At 46.8% G+C, this 24172-nt stretch overlaps 1 protein-coding gene across 4 annotated transcripts in view; it reads right to left on the bottom strand.

Moving 5' to 3' along the window:
- Positions 1–1949: 1949 nt before the first annotated feature.
- The window catches only part of LOC111847644 (UPF0606 protein KIAA1549L), a 55201-nt gene continuing 32978 nt past the window's right edge, over positions 1950–24172 (bottom strand). For 2 of the 4 annotated variants that reach the window (XM_072718140.1, XM_072718143.1), the window contains exons 8-23: positions 22951–23010; positions 21597–21748; positions 21068–21239; positions 20445–20608; positions 20300–20335; positions 17651–17841; positions 14073–14138; positions 13832–13965; positions 12812–12936; positions 11578–11801; positions 10643–10775; positions 9018–9383; positions 8649–8746; positions 8190–8338; positions 6262–6413; positions 1950–5897 (exon numbers count right to left, since the gene is read on the bottom strand). In XM_072718140.1, the coding sequence (XP_072574241.1) occupies positions 5613–5897; positions 6262–6413; positions 8190–8338; positions 8649–8746; positions 9018–9383; positions 10643–10775; positions 11578–11801; positions 12812–12936; positions 13832–13965; positions 14073–14138; positions 17651–17841; positions 20300–20335; positions 20445–20608; positions 21068–21239; positions 21597–21748; positions 22951–23010 (2507 nt within the window). In that variant the 3' untranslated portion in view covers positions 1950–5612. The remainder of the gene's footprint in view (positions 5898–6261; positions 6414–8189; positions 8339–8648; positions 8747–9017; positions 9384–10642; positions 10776–11577; positions 11802–12811; positions 12937–13831; positions 13966–14072; positions 14139–17650; positions 17842–20299; positions 20336–20444; positions 20609–21067; positions 21240–21596; positions 21749–22950; positions 23011–24172) is intronic. The other 2 variants (XM_072718141.1, XM_072718142.1) reach the window with 2 other exon arrangements.

Raw genomic sequence — 24172 nt, 5'->3', positions numbered from 1 at the left:
GCTTTATCTTTGGTTAAAGATGTTATTTACAAATTTGTTAAAAGAGAGACCACATCTAAAATTAACTAAAATTAAATGCTGACGTCATTGACAAAGTACACGAAAATGTAAACGAGGTGGCGGCCATTTTACCAGGGAACAAGTTAGACGATCGTGTCTATGGACTGTTGTCTGTTTGGCTGTAGTAACATCAACAAGAAAAACTCAAAGCTAAGTTTGTTTTGTATACCTTCAGTTCGGAAAAATCAAGGCAGAGAAACGAATAACTAAGAGAAAGGTGACAGAAAGCTTGGCTAAAAGCCATCAATCGAAAGAACTTAAACAACAATACTGTGAGGAAGTGCCATGTTGTGTGTACTGAGCATTTCCTTACAGGCAGGTTGGAGCCACACAAATTCACTTTTCTAAATATAGTAAATATATTTGATTGCAGTTTATCTTTCATGAATGCTGTACCTCAATTAGCTGTAGCTATCAATACGTTATTAACACAGTTTGGCAGACGCCTTGCTGATGCTGCATGTATTTTTCACCTCAGGTTGAATATTTGCTGTAAAGCACCGTTAATGATGTCATGATGATCATGACAATTGTTCCCTTCTTCTGTGTACATAGACTCTTTGCATGCACGAGAGGCAGCCTTAGACACGACATAACAAAAAGTGTTGAATGCATAATGGTAGTTCACTTTTTCTTAATATAAATCATTTCATTATGTAAATGAAGTTTGTAAATGGGAGAGCAACAAAAGCATAAAGATAAGATCTCAGAATATCTGAAAGATCTCAGATGAAAGAAAAGAGAAAGATTTCTCTGTTAAACATGTAGCTTAGTAGCAGCTACTAATATCAATACTATTATTGTTGGTTTCCTGCGGTGTGAGTGCGTGAATTTTGCCAGGTGACATGGTCCCCTTGCCGCATTGTTTACCAGTGAGCTCGCCATCCTGTTACTTTACCTGAGTACTTGGTGAAGATGCCCCAATTGATAGTCAGAGCATCCATCCATTCATGGCCTTTTTCAACACTATATACACTAACACACGCACAATGTTACAATATAGGTGACCACAATACAATTGACTACAATTATGTATATTCCCATAGGTGATTTTGTTGGCGGTGGAAACGGTGCAGTTGCACCCCCTACTGGTCTGATGAAAATTCAATTTAAACATATTATCATGGAAGGAAACTACAGCAAAGCAGCAGATTCCGTTTCAGTGGAATCATGCTGATTGAATGTGATTTTTTTTATCATTTTTGAGAATATATTTTAGGATATCAGAACTGAAGAACTAAACCCACTGTGACCCACCACCTAAATTTAACGACTGAAAAATGTAATACAAAATCAGATTAACAGCTACGGCTACAGCAAAACAAATACGAGCATCTTTACCAGATGTTCCTAAGTAAAATACATTCTGTACATAGCAAGATATAGGACTCGGTGTACATGGTTAAAGCTCATTTTATTTATGTCCTTAACCAACAAATAACTATACAAGACAACCAGGGGCGGATTAACGCACAGGCTAGATACGGCTTAAGCCTAGGGGCCCCACGTGTGCCAGCCTGCAAGGGGGCCCCCATTGGTGCGGAGCGGGGCTGGGTTGGGGGGCCCACAGACTACTGTAGCCTAGGGGCCTCTGTACACCTTAATACGCCCCTGAAGACAACCCAGCAAACCATGGTGCTGGGTTTTCACTCCGATGGATTCATATCCCTTCTGGCAATACAGGGAAAAGGCAGGACATGGGGCCGCTGGTTGGACGGGCGGCTACAGGACGAGCTCTGCAGGGCTCTGGGGGAGCCAGGACATGGCACTATGAAAGTAATATGGCGACGAACTGAAACCACGAAGCCAGGGACCTGGCGCCGAAAAAATGGATTGCAATTCCAAAAATGGGGTTCCAGGAACCAGACCGCTAAGTAGGAGACAGAAAGGACAAACAGCTGGAAATGAAAAAAGATAAAAGCAACCTGAAAACCCAGAAACGAAATGCAGGACTGAACCGACAGCTAACCCGAAAAGCAACGAGAGGGGTGCTCGGTGTAATGGGAATATTGAACCAGCGTACTTCCGGTTCTGTACAAGTCACGCCGGACTGTTAGGTCCAGGAACCAAATAGCTGTTATGGTGTAACAATACTGACCAGAAGCTAATTTTATCGTAATGGGTATCATGTTATAATATTTGCTACATTTTTATAGATTTATTAAAACGTTCAGCAGAATAAAAGAAATCTACAACCCCTTGGGACAGTGAAAAATGCAACAAAAAACAAAAATGGTGGTTGGTAAATTCTCTTTTGCTCATATGTAATTCAAAATATAAAAATATCATATGTAAAGTTTGAACTAATTACACTGTAGTTTCACACTGTCCCAGCTTTTTGGGGGTTGTATGCCTAATAAAGTAAATGGTAAATTAAATTTGCAGAATTCTGAGCCCAAATTCAGTTTCGTTATGAGCTACAAGAAGTTGCTATGCCATCTCCAAAAATAATATAACTTATTTTGATGCAGACAGTAGGAAAAAAGTACAATTTCAATGTTCATACATTTATTTCACTCATTTATGTTGTTCAGATGAAATCAGATAAAACTCAGCTTTAAAATGTATGTAAACGTATGTTAATTCTTATAAATAAAATTAATCGCTGAAAGACATTTGTTTTATACATTTTTCAAATAGCAGTTAGTCATAATACTAGTAAACATGGAAAAAATGGAAAATATTTTAAAAGTAAGAGAATGCTTAATTATAAGTAACATATTTACATACAAACCCTTCTGGGTAGCAAAGTTTGTTAAAACAACAGAGCTGTACATTTTTTTTACGTATGTAATGAGAAAACAGAGTGCTGCAGGGACAATGAGCCATCGTGGCTGGCTGTGCTGCAGCTGGCTGCAAGACAGGCTTTGCTGGGACGGGGGACACACAGATATACTTTACAGGAGCCTGAAACTGCCTTCTATGGGCTCCTGGGAGGATGCCTTGCAAATTATAGGAGTTTTAGTGGTTAGATCAATTAGCAATATATAAGGATATTAAAGCAGTGAAGTCCCCGGAATAATTAAATTACACTCCACGGATAAAACCCGTCAACATAAACAATTGCAACTACACTGTAAAGCATATATCAAACTCACAGGTATATAATGTATCCCCATTTGGTATCTGGGGTGTTTTAGTTGTACAAACTGATATGTAGCATTTGTTGCAATAAAGATGTTAACACTGGTTTGGTTTAACAATCCTGGCACTGGTCCTGATTTTTCTTGCTCCATTTTAAGTTCCTATTATTCTGGTTCAAAGCAATGTGGGGGGGGGAGGGGGGGAACCAAGCCTCACTTTTAATTTAGGAAAACCTCGAGCGGTCTTCCGGGCGTCTCTTAAATAATCCATTATAATGAATGTATGCTTGGTGGTTTAAAGTGCATTTTAGTACTTTCATTTATGCATCACAGTACATCATTTACGAGGCGATGAAAGTGCACAAAGGACATTTACAGTCTGCAGTGATGAATCACCAATTCGGGCCTCACCGGGGACCACAGCGTTTCCAGTTCCATCACCATTGAGAAGGAGCACAGGTACAAAAAGCCCTTTGTGTCAGAGTTACTCACACTGCATGCAGCAAACACATTCTTTTGGAAGAGCACATGCCAGTTACATCAACACATGTAACACATTAAAGGTATAACATTACTGTCCATGAAAACATGGATAAAGCAGAAAGCTTTTTTTGGTGGGGGGGCGGGGGGTGAGAACTGCATAACCTGTAAATAGCTATACCATCATTTTTGAGAATGTTATTTTAGTCACTTCAGTACAATATATCATTTTATATTCATACATATTTCTTGGTACTGAATTTTCACAAACAAATCCCAAATTACTGCAAATCTAAATTATATATGTATTTTAAAAACATATTATGAACATATGTATTTTAAAAGACTAATGCTACTTTACAAAAGACTGAGTAAAAATATTTAAAAATTGTGTTCAGGCTTTACTCATAAGGCTGCAATAAAAGGTGTACAAAGATACATGTTAAATTTCTACAGGCTTGTTGCCAAAAGAAAAGGGATTTCCAGTTAATTGGCACAAAGTCCTTATTTAGCACAACAAACTGTCCACCTGAACTGTCCATTTAAACCTTTCTCTGCATACTGGATATTCAGGGCTGGCAAAAGCTGCATATTCCAAATAAAGCCTTAGTTCACCAATATGGATGCACTCACTGTGGACTCCTACTGAAATCCAGTTTAAGAGATAAGCAAATGTTTCTACGTTGTGATAAGCAATCTTTAAAAATGTTACAAATTGCTGTCATATATAAATTAAGAGGGAATTTATTGCTGGTATTACGCCTTTTATGGTAACATTTTATAATATTTTAGCACTACAGTGACCCCAAAACAGTGACCTCATGGTAAAGTAAGGTTGCATGTTTTTGCGATGACGTGTGCAATGACTGGTTTCAGTAATATGTAACGGGGTAATCATTTAAATAAATTCATGAAAATATGTGATTTTGTACAATTCATAAGAAAGTATCAATCCATTGCATTACTAATGAAACTTCCATTAGCTATACTTTCAAATATATTTTTGTGATATTCATTGTTACATAACTTACTTAAAAAATCCACAGTAATGTTTGTTATAGCAAGATTTCATTGCTAAAGTGACTTACTGGAGCTGTTCTCTGATTTGTGTGATCTGAATGACCACTGTCGCTGTTACAGATACAGACTGCATAGGTTAGTTACAGATTTCCTGCTGATTTTCCTAAGACAGGAATACAGAACCACTGAGCAAACTCATCATGCCGTGTTTGTGTCATGAATGAAATTACTAGGAATTGGTCAGTAATGTCATAGTCACATGAGTGATTATGAAAATTGGGACAGAAACAAATTATTTAACACACTTTTAAAATGGTATGTTTTACTAGGTTTGACAGCCTCTTGACAGCTACCCATTGCCATGCAACATAAACCTTTGTCAGTTTCATTTCTGTTCAGTGGACCATGTCGCTGGATTCACCAGTGTCTTCTGAAAGTCTCTGAGTAATGGAGAGCAAAAAAAAATGAAATGTTCCATGCCGGAGTCTTCCATCTAGATAAGCATGACACTATTACACAGCATGTAAATCAGATGGGTGTTTCCGGGTAGTTCTGGGATTCTCCAGGATGTATACAGCTCACTTTGCTTTGATGCATTATCTTCACAGATTTTTTTATTCTGTGAGGACATGCACCTCTAGGCTTTTCATCTTCATTAGGATTCTTTCCTTGAGTAAAATGCTGCTGTCCGTGATTAACACAATCACACAGGATGTTTGTTAGATATAGCTTTTCAGTTGTAAGTGCCAAAGAAGATGCCAGAAACTGAATGCAAACAACACAGGTAAACAGTTTGTCTTAGACAAATGAAAGGGAAAAAGGGGAAATCACAACAAAACAGAATCAAGCAAATCCTATTTAAAAAGGGGACAGGGGACACTTTTAGATACAGTTCTGTCCTGCCTGGGCCGGTGGCTTTCTGCACCACAGTACACAAAAATTGGTTTGGCCTCCAGGACACTAGGGGCTCTAGACTTGAAACTCAAACATATCCGTCTGCTTCTTGGCCAGCTTGGCCACTTCCTCTCGGATGGCCTTGACCAGGGCGGCCGTGGAGAGATTGCTGAGGGAGGTGTCGGGGGTGTCCACAGTGCCGGTCAGACTCTGCTGGGAAGCAGCAGTTGACGGTGTAGCCGGGTGGTCTGGGGCGCTGTGGCTGGATGACGCTTGGCTGTACTGCCTCGGCAGCATGGGGGGGCTGCCCTGGGGGTAGCGGGGATGTGGGAAGGCTTCTACATAGCCCGGGAGGGGCACCTAGACAGACAGGAACGCAGACATCATTATAGCATTACCAACCACTTTGTTCACAACCACCCCAATATATAACTCTGTAAATACATCATCTTTGACATATACAGCTAGAGACTCCATAAAAATATTCCTGTGCTGACTTAAGAGATGTGCTCAATTACCCTGGCATATGACTGTGTCCACACAGTGTCATACATACATATAGCTGAGAAAAGTGCTTCTAAAAGGTTTCTAAATGGTACTAGTAAAACGATGAGAGCATCTGGCTGAAGGACAGAGGACAGCAGAGGACAGAGTCCGTACAACCTGGGTGACGTTCCATGGATAGAGAAAGAAAAAGTTTTTAAAAAGCAGATGGTTGTCTTACAGAATCTGCCCACTGGGGAGGAACATCCTCTGGCTCAGGGGGGTAGGACATCCAGGAAGGGCTATGGTACGAGCTCGGTGGCGTGGACACAACGTAGGCCGAGTAGTCGGACCGGTTGGCTGGTATGGCGTAGACTGCTGACATGGGGTTTCCTGAGGAGATTGACAGCATGCTGAGCCAATGAAAGCAGCCTCTCAGACATAAACTATTAGTGACAGGCCAAAGACCGTCTAGGTGCTTTGTGACAATATCTATGGCTTTTATGGAAAGTAAAAAACTCATATTGTACATTTTCTTGAGGTAAGCGTGATTTTTTTTCTTTTCCAGAAATGACATTTGTTTTCATTGTTCCTCATCATATTCAGAGAAATCCAAGCCCCAGAAGTTCAGGCTCCATCCATTCAAGTTAGCAATGACAGTTTTGAGATCAGAACTGCAAGTGATTATTCATGTAGCAGTCAGTGATGAATAACATTGTATTGGTTGGACAGTAGCTGGAAAAATAAAACTCATTGCATGGGATTTATTCTGTCCTCTATCAATAAACTCTTTAGATCTGATGTCTGTTATCCATCTTCCAGTCTCATGGCGGGTCCTGGAACATATCCCAGGTAGCGCAGGAGACATGGAAGGGCAACACCTTGGATGGGAAGCCAGTACAGCACAGGGCACACACACAGACTACGGGCAACATAAAAATACAAATTCACCTAAGAACACATTGTAAGCTTGAGAACTACTAGCTGGACAGGAAGAGCATTGTGCTAACAATTCAAATGTTGTGGGTTCAAATCCCTGGGAATGATTCTAAACTGTAACCTTTCCCTCTTTTACAAGTTGCTTTGGATCAAAGTGTCAGATAAATAAGATAATATACTATCCAATCTAAAACACTCTATTAATTTGACACCAAAAACATTTATTACAAAAGGCATTTCTAAAAATTTTACTGCATCTATGAATGTATTTATCCAGTTATACATTAATTTACAAGGTTAATATTGAGAAATGCTAAATGGAGTTCCACGTCATAGTTTGAAGGCTGTATCAAGGAATGTGTATGTTGGGGGGTCAGTGAATGTGTGTGTTTGGGGGGTCAGTGACTGCGTATGTTGGGGGGTCAGTGACTGCGTGTGTTGGGGGGTCAGTGACTGCGTGTGTTGGGGGGTCAGTGAATGTGTGTGTTTGGGGGGTCAGTGACTGCGTGTGTTGGGGGGTCAGTGAATGTGTGTGTTTGGGGGGTCAGTGACTGCGTGTGTTGGGGGGGTCAGTGACTGCGTGTGTTGGGGGGTCAGTGACTGCGTATGTTGGGGGGTCAGTGACTGCGTGTGTTGGGGGGTCAGTGACTGCGTGTGTTGGGGGGTCAGTGAATGTATGTGTTTGGGTGGGTCAGTGTATGCGTATGTTGGGGGGTCAGTGACTGCGTGTGTTGGGGGGTCAGTGACTGCGTATGTTGGGGAGTCAGTGACTGCGTGTGTTGGGGGGTCAGTGACTGCGTGTGTTGGGGGGTCAGTGACTGCGTGTGTTGGGGGGGTCAGTGACTGTGTGTGTTGGGTGGTCAGTGACTGCGTGTGTTGGGGGGTCAGTGAATGTGTGTGTTGGGGGGTCAGTGACTGCGTGTGTTGGGGGGTCAGTGAATGTGTGTGTTGGGGGGTCAGTGACTGCGTGTGTTGGGGGGGTCAGTGAATGTGTGTGTTGGGGGGGTCAGTGAATGTGTGTGTTGGGGGGGGGGGCAGAATCTTCCCCAGCACATGGCAGGGGTGAGCCAGCAGGGGTCAGCCTTTACATTGGTGCAGGGTAAATGGTATACAGGACGCCTGACACGCCACGCTCATGTTTTTAGGGAGATATTCTCATATGTTTAGATAACTAAGCAAGATATTCACAGTGTCATTTTTTATATGACCCAAAGAGAAACAGTTTCGAACCTGAGTAGTTTGACATAGGAAGCTCAGCAGCGACAGAAGCAACTGGCGGTCTTGTGATCGGCATATAGGGGGCGCTGTCGTGCTGACTGCGTGTCTCAGGTGCAGAGGACTCTGAGGTCCGAGCCTTCGGGCCAATGTCAGAAGAGGAACTGAGAGCAGAAGCATTAAAGTGTTCAGCATTGTTACACCATCACTCACCACTAGGTGTCAGATGTGCTCCAGCTAACAGCAGACCTGCAGGACACCACAGCTTCTCAGCACGTTCATTGATATTCACATCAGTTCAGTTTAAATAATTTAGGATTTAAATTTATACATGAGTATGGTATAAAAATCACACTAGGCTTGCCAAAATTTACATTTCCATAAATATTTTGGGCCTCCTTGCATAAACAGTCAGATGGTAGCTAAATGCGATCAGCTGCAGAAGAACAGTGGCGATGGCCCTGATGCTCCTACCGCCTGAGTGAGGCCCCAGGAGTGGCTGCATTTCTGGGGGGGATGGGGGGCGGCGGGGAGCCCATGGCCATGTCAGGAAGCTGCGTGAACCTAAAGGCCTGCGGGGGCAAGAAGAAGGGTGAGCGCTCCACCCCCCTGCACCTGGACGCACTGCACTCGGGGCAAATCGAGGAGGGGTGTCAGCCTCAGATAAACAAGAGCCTTAAGGCATGCAGGCAGCAACAGGCATCAATTACAATACAGACACAACGAGACGTGTAAGAGCTCCTCATGTGAAATGCGGCTATATAACGTGATGTTGGCTGCTGTTCTGCACCTTCCCACCCTTCGGTTCCTCATGTAATCTGTCTCCAAGAGCATCACACTCACCGGTTTGGGGAGGCTGTACTGGAAAACGTCAGGCCTGTACGCAGGGACCCACTGCAAGGCCCCGCGGGGCCGGCTCATGGTCCCGGGGGCGCTGGTCACCACCTCAGCATAGGGCCCGGGGTGCCGTAGGCTGTAGGGGCCGTGGTGTTGGTGATGGTGCCGGCGGCTGCCCATGGAGTGACCAGCTGAGGCCAGGCTGAAGGCCTCCTCCAGCAGTAGGTGCATCTGCTGTCGCACCTCGTCGATGGACGGCTGTGAGCTCAGGGTGGATGTGTCCGAGTGACCTTTGACCTGCCTCCCACCGCCACAGATCCGGGAGCCTATCAAGCGGTCCACGTTGGTCTCCTCGATTAATTCCGGCTCCGTCTGACAGATAGAGCCCCCGTACACGCAGGGTTAGTTTTCCCATAGTGCACCTGGTCCTCTATTTATACTCTGCGAATGGGCACATTGTGGGCAACTCATCTCCCACTGGATTCCAGAACCAGCCCACGACAAAGGTCCCCTTCGCTGACATTCATGAAGGTGACATTCTCTATCTTTGTCTCTGCCTGAGGTGGCATCACCCCCTCACTTACAGGTGCATTTGAACTTTATACCTCTTAAGCGTGAGTTAAACACAGACGAGGAGAGACGGCAGACATTCTTGCTGCCCGCAGCCCTGCCATTAGCTACTAAAACTCAGAGCAGGAATATTGACTTTAGCTTTCGATTTAGCCTAGTCAGAAAGGCTGATGCAAGAGTCTGATATGAGTCCCTTGGGGTAACAAGTGGACAGTTTAGTATAAGTTTTGTTTATTTATTGTTCACCCTTGGGGTTAATTGCTCTGATAAACTGTCCAGAAAATAGGAGGGAAGTAATTAACTGCTGCAGCTTCGTCCTCTCTGTCTGTGCCTTTCCTTCACTCTGTGATAAATCAGGGGAAGGCATGGGTGCCCTACTTCCTGTGCGTCTGAAAGTGAGCCGCAGTGGACCCCTGGAAAATGAATGCCTGATAAATAAGTCCTCCGACAACACGGGCAGCTGAATATGCAGCTTTCTCGCCTCGAGCCACAAGCGCGCGGTGCCAATATCAGCGCAAAGCCACAACACATCAAGAAGCAGCGCGGCACAGAAGGACGACGACTCCTGCAAGCACGAGGGCCGAAACCAGCACAGAACGGTCCAGAAGGACTGAGGTATTTAAGGAAATGACCGGCTTTCTCTGGTGTACTGTCACACTTCCCACAGTCCTGCATGCACTTCATTTTGAAAGGCTCTTCTCTCTGAATACTGTCTGTTTCTTAGCATAATTGCTCAGGAAAAGTAAATCTGAGAATATTTTGAAGCAAAGCCCTGAATGCTCTCCAGAACAGCTTCTGTATCTCCCCACACAACCTCTACCACAGAACACGCATACCCCTCCACACGCATCCCCTACTACAGCACACGCGTGTCCCTCCACACGCATCCTCTACCACAGCACACGCGTGTCCCTTTACACGCATCCTCTACCACAGCACATGTGTATCCCTCCCCATGCATCTTCTACCACTGGACATCCATGTCCCTCCACATGCATGCTGTACCAAAGCACACGCATCCTTCATCACAGCACACGCATGTCTTTCTCGCTCGCACTTACGTCGTAGCCACTGTTGCGGATCCCTCTCCTGGGTCGCTCCCTCATCACCAGCAGGTCCATCTCTGTTCCTCCAGGACTGGGGCTGTTCAGCGACTGGCGGCTCCGGTAGACAGGATTCCTTGGCTGGGAATGTCTGAAATCATGTCACTGTCGTCATCATCTTTATCATCACCCTCCTCATCATCAGCTCCCTCAGCAGCAGCAGCACGCTGCTAGGCCCCACATAACCTTCACCTTGACCTTGATATGGTGTGAACCTTTTCCTCTTTGGTCTCACTCACATTTGTGTCATTGCCACACTGTTAGATTTTCTGCAGAAGACGTGCAAAGCAGACAGTGCAAATATGTGGATAGACTCCCAACCCCCCCAAAAAAAACATACATTTATAGTATGTTTTTCTATGCATCAAGGAATTCTGGATGATGAATTATGATATCAGCATATTATCTTCCAGTGACACACACCTGGTTTTTTGCTTTCATCTTTGTCTCTCAGGTGCTATGTGTGTGTGACTCAGGAAAAGCAGCATAAAGCTGTGAAAATAACTATTTACAGAACCTCACCCCTAACCTCAGCCCACAACAAGGCAGCCCTAACCCCCGACTTGCAACTAGGCAACCCTAATTCCCAATATGCAACAAGGCAACCCGAACCCCCAACACACAACAAGGCAACCCTAATTCCCAACCTACAACAAGGCAACCCTAAACCTCAACCCACAACAAGGCAACCGTAGCCCTCAACCTGTGACGATGCAACCGTATCCCTCAAACCACAACAAGGCAACCACATAAAATGAAGTAATGCACTCAACAGAAACACTACAATTAAAGCAGAGCTGCAGATGAGAACAGGAGGTTCACCTACAGCATGGTCCAAAATGGAACACAGATTTAGAGAATGCAGCAGAACGTTCTGCGTGGCCAAATGTCACCTTTTCCTGGATTTGACGTAAGTGGAGGCCTTCTCGTCATCAGCATCCTGGCCCATACTGAGCTCCAGCTGGAGCTTCTCGTGGCTGTACCTCTGCCTGTGGCCCCCAGACTTGTAGCCGGAGTTGATGGCTGGAAAGTCGTAGTATCCCTTCCGCTTGGCCTTCAGCCGGAGCTTGTTCCTGTAGTGCTCAATGTCCGACTTCTGCTTTAGGGCCATGCTCACCTGATGTGCGATATGGGGGGGCAGGGGGGGCACACTGAGAGTGCTGACATTTCCCCCCTGTGTCTATGTTACACACATCTGGAAACATTAGGCAGCTTCTGCAAGATCAACAAGCATCAGCTCACGTCGACTTGCTGACCACTGCTGCCTGAGCACGTAAAATGGGTTAATGGGGGGGGGGGGGGGGTTCTTCAGTCAGTGCCATTTTTATGAGGTTATTTTCAAGTTCACTTTGGTATAAAACAGGAGTGAACAATCTTATCCAGAAAGGCCCGTTTTTGCTGCAACTCCCTATTAGATTACTAATTAGAGGACGGATTGGCTGAAGAGTCCTCACACCTGGGTTTGACCATCTGACCTAAAGGTTATCCCAAAAACCTGCATACTCACTGGGCCTTTGCGGATAAGATTGGCCACCACGGTTGAAAATCTCTGGTTGATTATTTGCCCAGTGTATTAGGTATATGTATCTAACACTGAATAGTACCCTGTTTTTCCCCTGAATCACCGCGGGGCTTGGTGAGTGAGTTGTCTGTTCAGTGAAGCCTTTCTGCTCGCCACTGTTACACTGAGCTGTTTTTTTGCACTTTGTGACCTTCCTGTTAGCTTTAACCGGTCTGGCCATTCTCCTCTGACCTCTCTCATTAACAGCGAGTTTTTACCCACAGTACTGTGGCTGCCTGGGTGTCTTTTGTTTATTGCGCCATCCTCGGTAAACTTTAGACACGAAATTCTGTATCTGAGAAGTGTCATGAGAAGTGTCAACCACAAACAATCATCATTACAATGACTGAAATCAAGCTTATTAGCCATTTTACTGCTCAGCCAACCATTAAATGAACCCTCTGAGCTTATGTATTCGGTTACAGTCACATGACTGCCTGTTTGGAGGTATGATTGGCTGTTTCTTTACCTAACAAACCAGCCACTGAGTGTATTTATATCCATCCACAAACAGCCAGGTGAATGTAAGTGTCCAGAATGTCTGAGTTCACAGTGCTAAGGCTCACCTCCCCGTTGATGATGGCCGAATCCTGGCTGCGGTCCGATGATGGTGGATGTGAGTAGGCGGGCTGAGCCGCCATAGGCTTGATGGAGATGAGCTGCAGAGAGCCGGAGGAGGAGTCGTAGGGGTCTGTCAGAAAGATGGACAGAGAGTCAGGAGGCTCCCTCTCCCTCCCAGAGGAGAGTCAGGGGGAGCGGCCTCCCTCCCTCCCTTGCTCCTTCTGCCCCCGCCAAGACCAAACTCTGCTGTAATAAGCCTGTAATCTTACCACATCACGTGACCCAGATAAAGACCTTTTCCTATATGAGGGCTACTCTAATAGCAGCATTACCATTTGCCTCCTATTGACCACTTTGACAAATGCACTTCATTTTGCACATTAACCTTCATTTAGATTAGGGGAACCATAAAGAGGACATCCGGTCCCCACTCCTTCTGCCCCCCTTGGCTCACTGCTCCTCCCATCCCCCCTCACTCCCCAGACTCACTGCTCCTCCTTCAACCCCTGACTCCCCAAGCTCACTGCTTCTCCTGTCCCCGTCCCCTCTCAGCAGGCTCACTGCTCCTCCCAACTTTCCCCTCACTCCCCAAGCTCACTCCTGCCCCCTTCCCAGTCCCCTAGGCATTCTGCTCCTAGCCGGCCCTCTGCCCCCACCACCCCCCAGGCTCCTCCAGCCCCCTCGCTCCCCAGGCTTACTGCTCCTCCCACCCCCCTGGCTCACCACTCCTAGCCGCCCCCCCGTGCCCCTCTCCTCCCACCCCCCCTGCCCCTAACCTTACCATTCCTCTACCCTCCCCACCCCAGGCTCACCGCTCCTTCTGCCCCCCCACCCCTTCAGGCTCACTGCTCCTCCTGCGCCACCTTTCCCCCTAGGCTCACTGTTCCTCCTGCCCCCCTGCACCCCCCTAGGTTCACTGCTCCTCCTGCCCCCTCCCCCCACCTCCATGCTCAATTCTACTCCCACACCCCCCACACTTCCCAGGCTTACTGCTACCACCCCCCCCCCCCCACCCTAAGGCTCACCAGTCCTCCCGCGCGCCTCCTCCTTCACCAGTTTCTGCTGCGCTGTCACTTTCTTTTGCGCTGCTGTCCCCCTCCCGGAGGTAAGGTTCTCTGATTCGTTGCTGATGACGGAACCATCTTCACTAGGCAACTTACTGCAGGTAACCATAGCAACAAAAGCGGCAGTCAAGTGGGCCACGTTTCGGCCCCGGCGAGCGGTCATGTGACGCACCACCCCCCTCCCCCAAGGTGCCACACTTACCTGTGCTGACTGCAGTGTTTGCTGGGGGGGGCATCTCCAGAAGGACATGGCCGGACAGCAAGGCTGCTGGGAATGTCACATGACCAGCTGAGCGTCACACTGAACCGACCCTTTAAAATACTGCTTTGTGTGATGAGGACACTGCAATTCCAGTGTTCAGATTCAGCCATGTTATCAGTGTAACTGTAAATCCCCCTAGAGGGCAGGCCTCACCCTGGGCAGGAAGTAATCAATCAGAACATTTTGATACATAAACCTGCATATATATGAGGGAAATTAAACAGACGTCTTCAGGAACTGAAGCCACCAAGGGCACCAAGTGTGAAAAAGAGGGGGCGGGCAATTGGGAGGGGGGCGCCTCCTCTGTGCCAGCCTGTACATTTTGGAATAAACCACAAAGCCTGAATTCCAGCCTGTGCTCTAACTGTCATGGAAACAGGCTGTGTTGGAGAACATGCAACTACAGATTCAGCACTCCTTCATCCTTTGGGGGTGTACTGTAATGGTGAGGGGTGTGCTGTAATGGTGAGGGGTGTGCTGTAATGGATGGTGTGCTGTAATGGATGGTGTCCTGTAATGCATGTTGTGCTGTAATGGATGGTGTGCTGTAATGGATGGTGTCCTGTAATGGATGGTGTGCTGTAATGGATGGTGTCCTGTAATGGATGGTGTGCTGTAATGGATGGTGTCCTGTAATGGATGGTGTGCTGTAATGGATGGTGTCCTGTAATGGATGGTGTGCTGTAATGGATGGTGTGCTGTAATGGATGGTGTCCTGTAATGGATGGTGTGCTGTAATGGATGGTGTCCTGTAATGTGAGGGGTGTGCTGTAATGGATGGTGTGCTGTAATGGTGAGGGGTGTCCTGTAATGGATGGTGTGCTGTAATGGATGTTGTGCTGTAATGGATGTTGTGCTGTAATGGATGGTGTGCTGTAATGGATGGTGTGCTGTAATGGATGGTGTGCTGTAATGGATGGTGTCCTGTAATGGATGGTGTCCTGTAATGGATGGTGTGCTGTAATGGATGGTGTGCTGTAATGGATGGTGTCCTGTAATGGATGGTGTGGTGTAATGGATGTTGTGTTGTAATGGATGGTGTCCTGTAATGGATGGTGTGGTGTAATGGATGGTGTGCTTTAATGGATGGTGTCCTGTAATGGATGGTGTCCTGTAATGGATGGTGTGCTGTAATGGATGGTGTGCTGTAATGGATGGTGTGGTGTAATGGATGGTGTGCTGTAATGGATGGTGTCCTGTAATGGATGGTGTCCTGTAATGGATGGTGTGCTGTAATGGATGGTGTGCTGTAATGGATGGTGTGCTGTAATGGATGGTGTGCTGTAATGGATGGTGTCCTGTAATGGATGGTGTGCTGTAATGGATGGTGTGCTGTAATGGATGTTGTGCTGTAATGGATGGTGTGCTGTAATGGATGGTGTGCTGTAATGGATGGTGTCCTGTAATGGATGGTGTCCTGTAATGGATGTTGTGCTGTAATGCATGTTGTGCTGTAATGGATGGTGTCCTGTAATGGATGTTGTGCTGTAATGGATGTTGTGCTGTAATGCATGTTGTGCTGTAATGGATGGTGTCCTGTAATGGATGTTGTGCTGTAATGGATGGTGTGCTGTAATGCATGTTGTGCTGTAATGGATGGTGTGGTGTAATGGATGGTGTGGTGTAATGGATGGTGTGCTGTAATGGATGGTGTGCTGTAATGGATGTTGTGCTGTAATGGGGGTAGGTGCTGTCATGGGAGTGTGATGTAATGGGGTAATGCAAGGTTTGCTGTATTGGGGGGGGGGGGGGGGTTGTCCTGTAATTGGTAGTGTGGTGTAATGGGGGTTTGTGCTGTCATGGGGAGGTGTGGTATAATGGGGGGTGCCCTGTGATGATAGTGTGGTGTTATGCGGAGGTTTGCTGTGATTGGTGGATGCTGTAATGGGGGTTTGCTGCAGTGTGGGTGTACTGTAATGGGGGGATGTGCCATAATGAGGGGGGGGGGGTGTGCCGTAATAGGATGACCTGAAATGGGGGGTGTACTGTAATGGGGGTGACCTGTAATGCGGAGTGTGCTGTAATGGGGGTGACCTGTAATGCGGAGTGTGCTGTAATGGGGGTGACCTGTAATGGGGGTAGTACTGTAGTGCAGTGAGAGTGACCTGTAATGGGGGGAGTACTGAAGTGCAGTGCGGGTGACCTATAATTGGCGGTGTACTGTAATGGGGGTGACCTGTAATGCGGAGTGTGCTGTAATGGGGGTGACCTGTAATGCGGAGTGTGCTGTAATGGGGGTTTGCTGCAGTGTGGGTGTACTGTAATGGGGGGATGTGCTGTAATAGGGTGACCTGAAATGGGGGGTATACTGTAATTGGGTGACCTGAAATGGGGGGGTGTGCTGTAATGGGGGTGACCTGTAATGGGGAGTGTGCTGTAATGGAGGGAATGTCACTCCGGTGGTCAATGCAAATTGAATTTTTGTCCGACTATTTGCAATTCCATAACGTTATGATTTAAAAGGCAGTATTCATGTTCCTAAAACTGCAAAATAGCTACAGTTTGAGCAGACACATCTGGAATATTGTGTTGTCCTTTCTATCTTGACAGTATTTGGGAACAATGTTTGATTGTACTTGATACTGATTAATTTTCTGATCATAAATTTATCATCCATTCTTAGAAAGAAAAAACATTAACTTCATTAATAATCCATTGTATGAATTAAGCTGAATGAAAATTGAATGAAAAGCCAACGACACCCTCCAGCCCTGAACCTGGAGCGAAAATGATTCCCATGAGCTGCTGGTTCACCAACAATCCAGCAGCTCAGCTGGATCTCCTCTATAATGAAAAATTCACAGGGAGATTAACAGCTTCAGCACCTATAAATGGGATGTCAGTTCAACGGTGCAGTTCCTGCATCCTCTTTCCTAAGTTAACAGCAGCTAGATTGAGGGAGCACTGCACCAGATTGAGGGAGCACTGCACTAGATTGAGGGTGCACTGCACCAGATTGAGGGAGCACTGCACCACACAAGAACCCATCAGGAAAATGCAGCCTGTTCAAGGCGTAGGATGCAGAGTTTCTGAGTATGGTTTACAGTCACAGCATCAATGTGCCATCAACAACCTCAGCGTCACCCTTAAATGGCTCCCAAAGCTTCTCTCTCACCTCTCTTGGAATCATTTCAGGGAATTATTCAGCATTTGGGACTGTTTTTCCAAAAAGTCCCCAATGGAAAACTAAAAGATGTACAAGCCTCCTTTTCCACAAGCTTCCACCACACCAGTGTTGAAAGGTGTAATAGTCTCTATTACAAGCAACATTTGTTAAAGCCATATACTATATTTTAGACGGTCAGAATGTTTCCTGTCCCAGCACACTATCTTAGGTACACCAGGTACATGATTGCTGTTATTAACTTTGCTTAAACCTAAAGCCTGCTAACTTTTGACCTGGTGCATATCATGGATATAAAACATCCTACTCTCTAATGGAAATTAACACTAGAACAGAGTTAGAGATTCACACCAGCCCAAACCATGTATGGTTACCACTGGCCAGAGGTCCGTACCTTTTGCGCACCTCACTGGAGAGGGTCTTTTTGGAGGTGGTGCCATCTTGATGCATACCCCTCTCCTGAGAGAGTGGGGCATCCCGGATGGGAAGGGGCAGGACCATCGTCTCTTGGGTAACAGGGAGAGCCTCTTCATCGCCGCCCTGTTGGCCAAGGTGCTGCTTGGCATAGTCAAACCCTTGTACTGGCTGTGAGGGAGAACAACCACTGGTCAGTATTTTCTGCTTGCTTAGTAAAGAAAACTGATGACTACATGATGTCTCACATACAAAACTGCCTGGCATCTCAACTCAGATTTTTACATAAGATATTCCAGTACCAATATACTGAGCCCAAAGTGAAGTAAGCAAAGTGGACTTTTGGATACAAACAGCCTGTTTTCATAGTTTCTTTTCCATGCACAAACATATACTGCACATAATACAGAACACCATTCAGGTGCAAGTCTGTGCATCACGCTGTCCCAGGGTGCCATAAGAAATGTTTAAATGCAGACCTCATGCTGAGCCAAACACAGTGGCTGACATCAAAACTGCACCTCACACTGTAGCTAAACCTCGCACTGTGGCTCACATTTAGCTCACAGTGGCACTGTGGCTCAGAATCATACTATAGGTTACACTCGCACTATATCTCACTCTCACACTGTGGCTCACACTCGCAATGTAACCCACACTAACACTTTGGCTCACACTATAGCTCACACCCACACTATAGCTCACACTCACACTGCGGCTCACACTCACTTGCCGCCCAGCAAAGGAGAAATCAATACATGGATTTTTTGCGGCCTCGTCGATCCTCATTCCGGAATTACCTTTGGGATGCGGCCGCACTCACTCACTGAGACGCAGACAGAAAGCTGACTCTGCTGAATGCACCCCGGGAATGGTGACAGGAATGCTGTCATTAACCTTGCTCCAGGTCAAACTGCTGCCTGCCGCCATAATTCTCCACGCAATGATCGGTTTGAAGTATGACTACTGGACCTATGGCTGGAGATTCCCTCTCATTCATCCACAGCAATGTCAGCTGTCTCCTCCCAATTTGCGGTTTTGAACTGTTCCATTTTCAGCTTGGCTGAGATGGATTCATTGCCAGTGTTCTTTATGGGATTACCCTAAAGATAACTTTGTTGATCATCAAAAGGCACTGGAGAAATAAATGGGATCCAGTGGAATTGGCAGTCCTCTGCAAAATGCCAGACCAGTTCTGGAGGAACAGCTGATTCTTTAACTCTGAACAGACATGCATATTCTTATCACACAGACATTAACACATATACATGTTAAAGCCAATAGCATGAGTCTGTGCCCATCTGCTGACATCTGAATGGCCCACTCTGACTGATGAGGTGCGGTCGGCTGTGTATCTGTGCTGAGCTTGCAAAACCCAGCCAGCCCATCACTGAGCATCTTTCTGACCCCAAGGTGACTCTGGCATTTAACAACATCACCATTAAAAAGACACCAGCTTCCTTGCACACTCCCGTCTTCATTTATAACTACAGTATAGCTAACTTACACCAGAGCCAGTGATGGCAGTCCTGTAATTCACAGAGATATATAAATACACTCCACGATAACAAGCAAACCCATTTATTTATCTGGACTCATGAGATAAATCTGTGAAAACTATGACAGTCAGACCTACGAGATTAATTAGCGGATACTCAATTGTGTCACTACGATAAACAGCCATTGCATGGTCATTTGTCCTGTATGGAGTCTGTAGAGCAGCAGTGTGTCATTGAGATGTATAGATCAGTGTGCCAGCAAGGTGCAGTGGTAGCAGCATGCGGCATGGGTCGGTGCGTGGCCAGGCAGGCGGGGGGCGTGAGCGCAGCTCCCAGTGCGCCACGTCTGATCTACAGGCATACAACCAGCCGCTAAGGAGCCCTACTTAAGGTGGCGCCGCACTGACCTATTTTTTAACACCAGCCTGGGAATATTTGACCCCATTTGTGCAACATGCAGTGCATTCACTGCACTACACACTCGTGTGGAAAATCACATGGAATGTGCTACGCACTGTACCTTCCACATCGCCCTGTGTAATCCAATAGATACAGCATTAATGTTCATCATCAGAATAATAATAATCATTTAAACAATCTATCCTTCCATCTGCCCTAATGGCTTTTCCAAGGCAGGAGCGCAGTAAACATGGCAGGGACATCAGAGAGCTCACACCCAATGGGCAGTTTAAAGACATCAAATCTACACCAGTCCTGGAGATGTGAGTCAACAGTGCTCCTCTCAGAGCCACCATGTGTGAATAATAACATAAACACCTTGATTTTATGAATCAGCATATGGCAGTATAGATCAGCATATGATAGTATAGATCAGTATATGATATTTTAGATCAGTATGTGATAGTATACCTCAGCATATAATAGTATAGATCAGCATGAACTTCCTCTTCCTCACTAATTCTTTAGGAAATAGTGCTGTGATGCTAAACAGAATACGACTGCGCTTTCACATCAAAGCCAAATTTCCCCTTGAGTTTGTGGGGTCTAAAGAACTGCCCCAGTTACTCTAGACAGAGCAGTTGTGAAAGATCCAGAAAGTAGCAGTGCCTAGCCAGGTCCTGCTTTCACTCTCGCACTACATGTAGATGCCAAGCAGCGAGTATCGTTACCTGGTGGTAGTAACTGGCCTCTCTCCGGTACGCCGTCTAAACAAGGGAGCAAATCAGTCACATTAAAAGTTGCTTCCTGGGCCAAGCCAGATCAAGGCAGAGCATCTGATTGGCGTGCACATCTAGGGGGGCGTCGGGGGGGCACCTTGCTCCTGGGGTTGAGGTTGCCCATGGTGTCGGCCTTGAAGTCGCCCTTGTTCTTGCGGCACAGCACGGCGGTGATGATGATGATGATCACGGTCACCACGGCAATGGGTGCCAGGATGGCGGCGATGATCCACAGGTTATTTGGCGGGTTCTTCACCACAGCTGTTAAAGCCCATGTCATGAGGTATCAGTCGATCCAGCCGCTAACCGCTTACAGGAGAGCTTTGCACATATGCTAACTGGAAGATAGCCACAGATCAGGCATGACAAGCTGCTGCAAGAGCAGGATTTAGGGATGAGAAACACACGGACCAAGGCAGAGGAATTCAGGTGGCATCCCTGAGTGCATGTAACCCAAATTATTTTAGAGACGCATCCAACTAAACAAGCAAAAATGTATGAAAGCAGCAATATAGCTGTATTTTCAATATATCAATACAGAGGTACCAGCTCTCTGCTGAAAGATATCCTAGCAGCATGTGGCCACCTGGAGCGGCACATTCAAGTCTCATTCAATGAGTCAACCGTCTTCCTCAAAAGCCGCGTGAAAGCTGTAGAGGCACAGCCTTTGGTTTGAGACAAATCATTTGCGTGTGCCGTTCGCACACGCTGTTCACGTACGTTCGGCTTGCAGCTGAACGAAGTAGCCCAGGGTGAGGGCCATCGTCTGCGAGTCCACCGTGTTGAGGATTTTGGCGGCGGACGTGCCAGGCATGGGGATGCCGTTCAGCTGGACGTAGTAGGTCATCTCAGCAGGATTCTTCGAGCCAGGAACTCGCCGTATGCCCACCATCTAAAGCAACAAGATGCAGCCCTTTTGCTTACACAGCTGTGTGCAGTCAACTAGTCCTAGTTTCACTTTAAGAAAAACGAATATGATTACAAAGACTACATTTCCGCTAGACGCACACAGTTCAACAGAATATTTAGCTAATTTCAGCAGAATGTGAACATATCAGATACAGGTCTGTCTGGGCAGCTGAGCTCAGTGTCTTTGCTCCTGTCATTGATTCATAATCACAGTATGAGGTGGGGGGCCCAGGTCCACAGTATCCTTGCAACTCGGGCTCCTGCCTTTACATCAGTGACAAGGGCACTAAGATGGGCCCCCCCACCGGGTGATGCCGTGGGGCTCGGTGCTCCGTCCCACCTGGACGGTGTAGCCCCCCACTGTGGTGGCCCGGCGGAAACGTGTCCCTTGCTGCCTGGTGATGACGAAGACCTCGGCGAGCCGCTGTTCCATCAGGCTGGCAAAGCTTTGGTAGTTTCCCTCCAGGGAGGAGTTGTCCACATCCTGGATGACTGCGGGCAGTGTACAGAATGGGGGGCGGGGGGTGGGGGTGCTCATCATAAAGGAGCGCCAGAGACACAGTGACAGTCAACCCCGGCCACACCTTCCTGTGTCTGGAGCTGAAGCAGGAGGATGGATGGGCACCCAGATTAGCCGTCAATGGCCAGAATGCATAAGTAGAGTCAGGGACAGGAGAAGGAGGCTGCTATCCAGTCTAATTTAAGGTCTGACATCGTCAGCGGGAAGTGGGTCAGAACCACAATGCGAGGGTCAGTCGCTTGGAGAAAGCTGCTGTATTCTCAGCGCAGAGATCTCAGAGCAGCTCTTCACCACAGATTCACTCATCTGTTGCTGCTTGCCTGATTGTGTAAAGCCCAAAACTGACATAACAGCAGGGGCAGTTCTGGGGGGGGGGGGGGCAACATGCATGTCCCCCCCCCGTGCCCCCCCTAAATACGTATGCTAATTGAGTCTGAAATAAATATGTTATTATTACTATTATTATTATTATTATTATTATTATTTACATTTTGTATGCTGGGAACAGGCGACATACAAGCGTAAGCACATTTTCTTGACAGATTATTCAGGTGAGTGCCCCCGGGGGGGTCGGGTCACTTCAGTCAGGGAAAGGCGAAGTCAGACAGAAAAAAATAATCAAGCTTGTGGAAGCAAGACAGTCTAAAGAAGAAATCGGTGAGTTAAAAAAAAAACTGTGAAACATTGGAAAAATTCAAGAATCTCTCCATGCATCCATCATCTTCCAGCCACTCATACAGTACAGGGGACTGGAGCCTCTGACAGGCATCAGAGTGCCCGAGGCAGGGGACGCCTTGGCCCGGACCCCCCTCCATCGCAGGGGATACACAAGGCTCATCCTTATCTCCCTCCTTCTTATTCCATAATGCCAGGTACTGAATGCTCTCTTATTTCATATGGTCCCAGAGCTAAACCCAAGGTCAGAGCGCTGTGTAATAAAATCTTACTGGCTTCTAAGCTGGCCTTTGCACACCGCCATTGAGGGTAGAGGACATTCCTGCTGGTCAGCCTCGCTACGGGGAGACTGCTGTTTCCCACACTTTGAGAATCTGCTTTGACAGCTCAGTAAGCTGTGAATATATGAGAGGGCTCTGAAACATCTGAACACATTGGCATTATGTATGTGTAACTCTGTGTATCGCTGTAATGTAAACATCGTGATGATGTGAATTACCTGTGATCACCCAATAGTCCCTGGTGGCGGTGGACGTGTTGAGGTTGTGGTACTCCAGGGCTGTAAGGGAAGGACACGTTCGCCATCAGCAGCGAGGCTCTCGGTTCCGCATTATCTGCTGCGGCTCAGAGTGGCAGCAGAAGCCTGTCTGCCAGGTGCAGTGCTGCATGGGCATGCAGTGACCCGCAAAGTCAGGTCAAACCGCGTTCTTCTAATTCTCCAACCAGTCGGCTCTCCATACACCAGGCCGTGTGAGTGCGGGGACTGTACAGACCAGTACACACTTCCCCCAGAATGCATGCTGACTGGCTCCCCCTTCAGGTAGGGAAGGGCGACGTCACCCACTCATCACCGCCGAGAGAGGGTTGTGGGAAGTCACACCCCCCTCGCAGGACAGAAGCTGGTGTCTGGGGCATGGGCTCTAATGTGCTGTGTGGCTCAGGACACTGTGCCCATGACCAGAAAGATGCTGGTTCAAATCCCAGGGTTGGCAGAGTGATGTCATTGTTGGGCCCTTGGGCAAGGCTTGTAATTCCCAATTACTCCAGGACTGGCTGAGCCCACTTTCTCAAAAATGTATATCGTTCTGGATAAAAGTATCTGCTAAATAAATAACTGTAATGCAGCATAACTGCACAGCATGCGCTGGTGCTGACCAGGCACCGCTGGGCCTTCTGACTGCCCACACAGCCATGAAAGATGCTGATAAGCTCATGTTTGACTGCAAGCAGGGAACCTCTCAGGCAGCCAGTATCTTTCAGCCACAGATGGTCATGTTAGGGGGACAGCTTTAAAAAAAAATCATCAAAAAACGTTCTGAATGTTTATGATGTACCCCAAAGGTGAAGCAGAGCTTTAATAAACATAAAATGCTCTCCACCGCAGCCCAGCATAGGAGTAATATGGCCTGCAGGGTGACTTCACTGGACCGGAGAGCCTTCAGTGTGAACGATTCACCTCTGCGGTCGACTTTGATGTGGGAAATATCAACATATGGGGGAAATGTCTCTAACTGAGCAAATGAACAAGCAGAGAGCAGAGCCATGAAATGCAGAATTACCTTCACCACTCCATCGTGTGTTTACATAACAGCTTGACAGATTCATCATTAATAAGTGGATTAAGTGCAGGCGTAGCAAACTTCTGCTGTGTGGCATATTTGCCTGCATCTTATTTTAACCAGTATAAATGAAATATGCCACTTATTTTGATTCACATATTT

The sequence above is a fragment of the Paramormyrops kingsleyae genome, chromosome 11 (assembly GCF_048594095.1).
Source record: "Paramormyrops kingsleyae isolate MSU_618 chromosome 11, PKINGS_0.4, whole genome shotgun sequence".
Taxonomy (NCBI): Eukaryota; Metazoa; Chordata; class Actinopteri; order Osteoglossiformes; family Mormyridae; genus Paramormyrops; species Paramormyrops kingsleyae.
The sequence above is the reverse complement of the archived record's forward strand: the minus strand, read 5'-3'. Positions and strand labels throughout refer to the sequence as shown.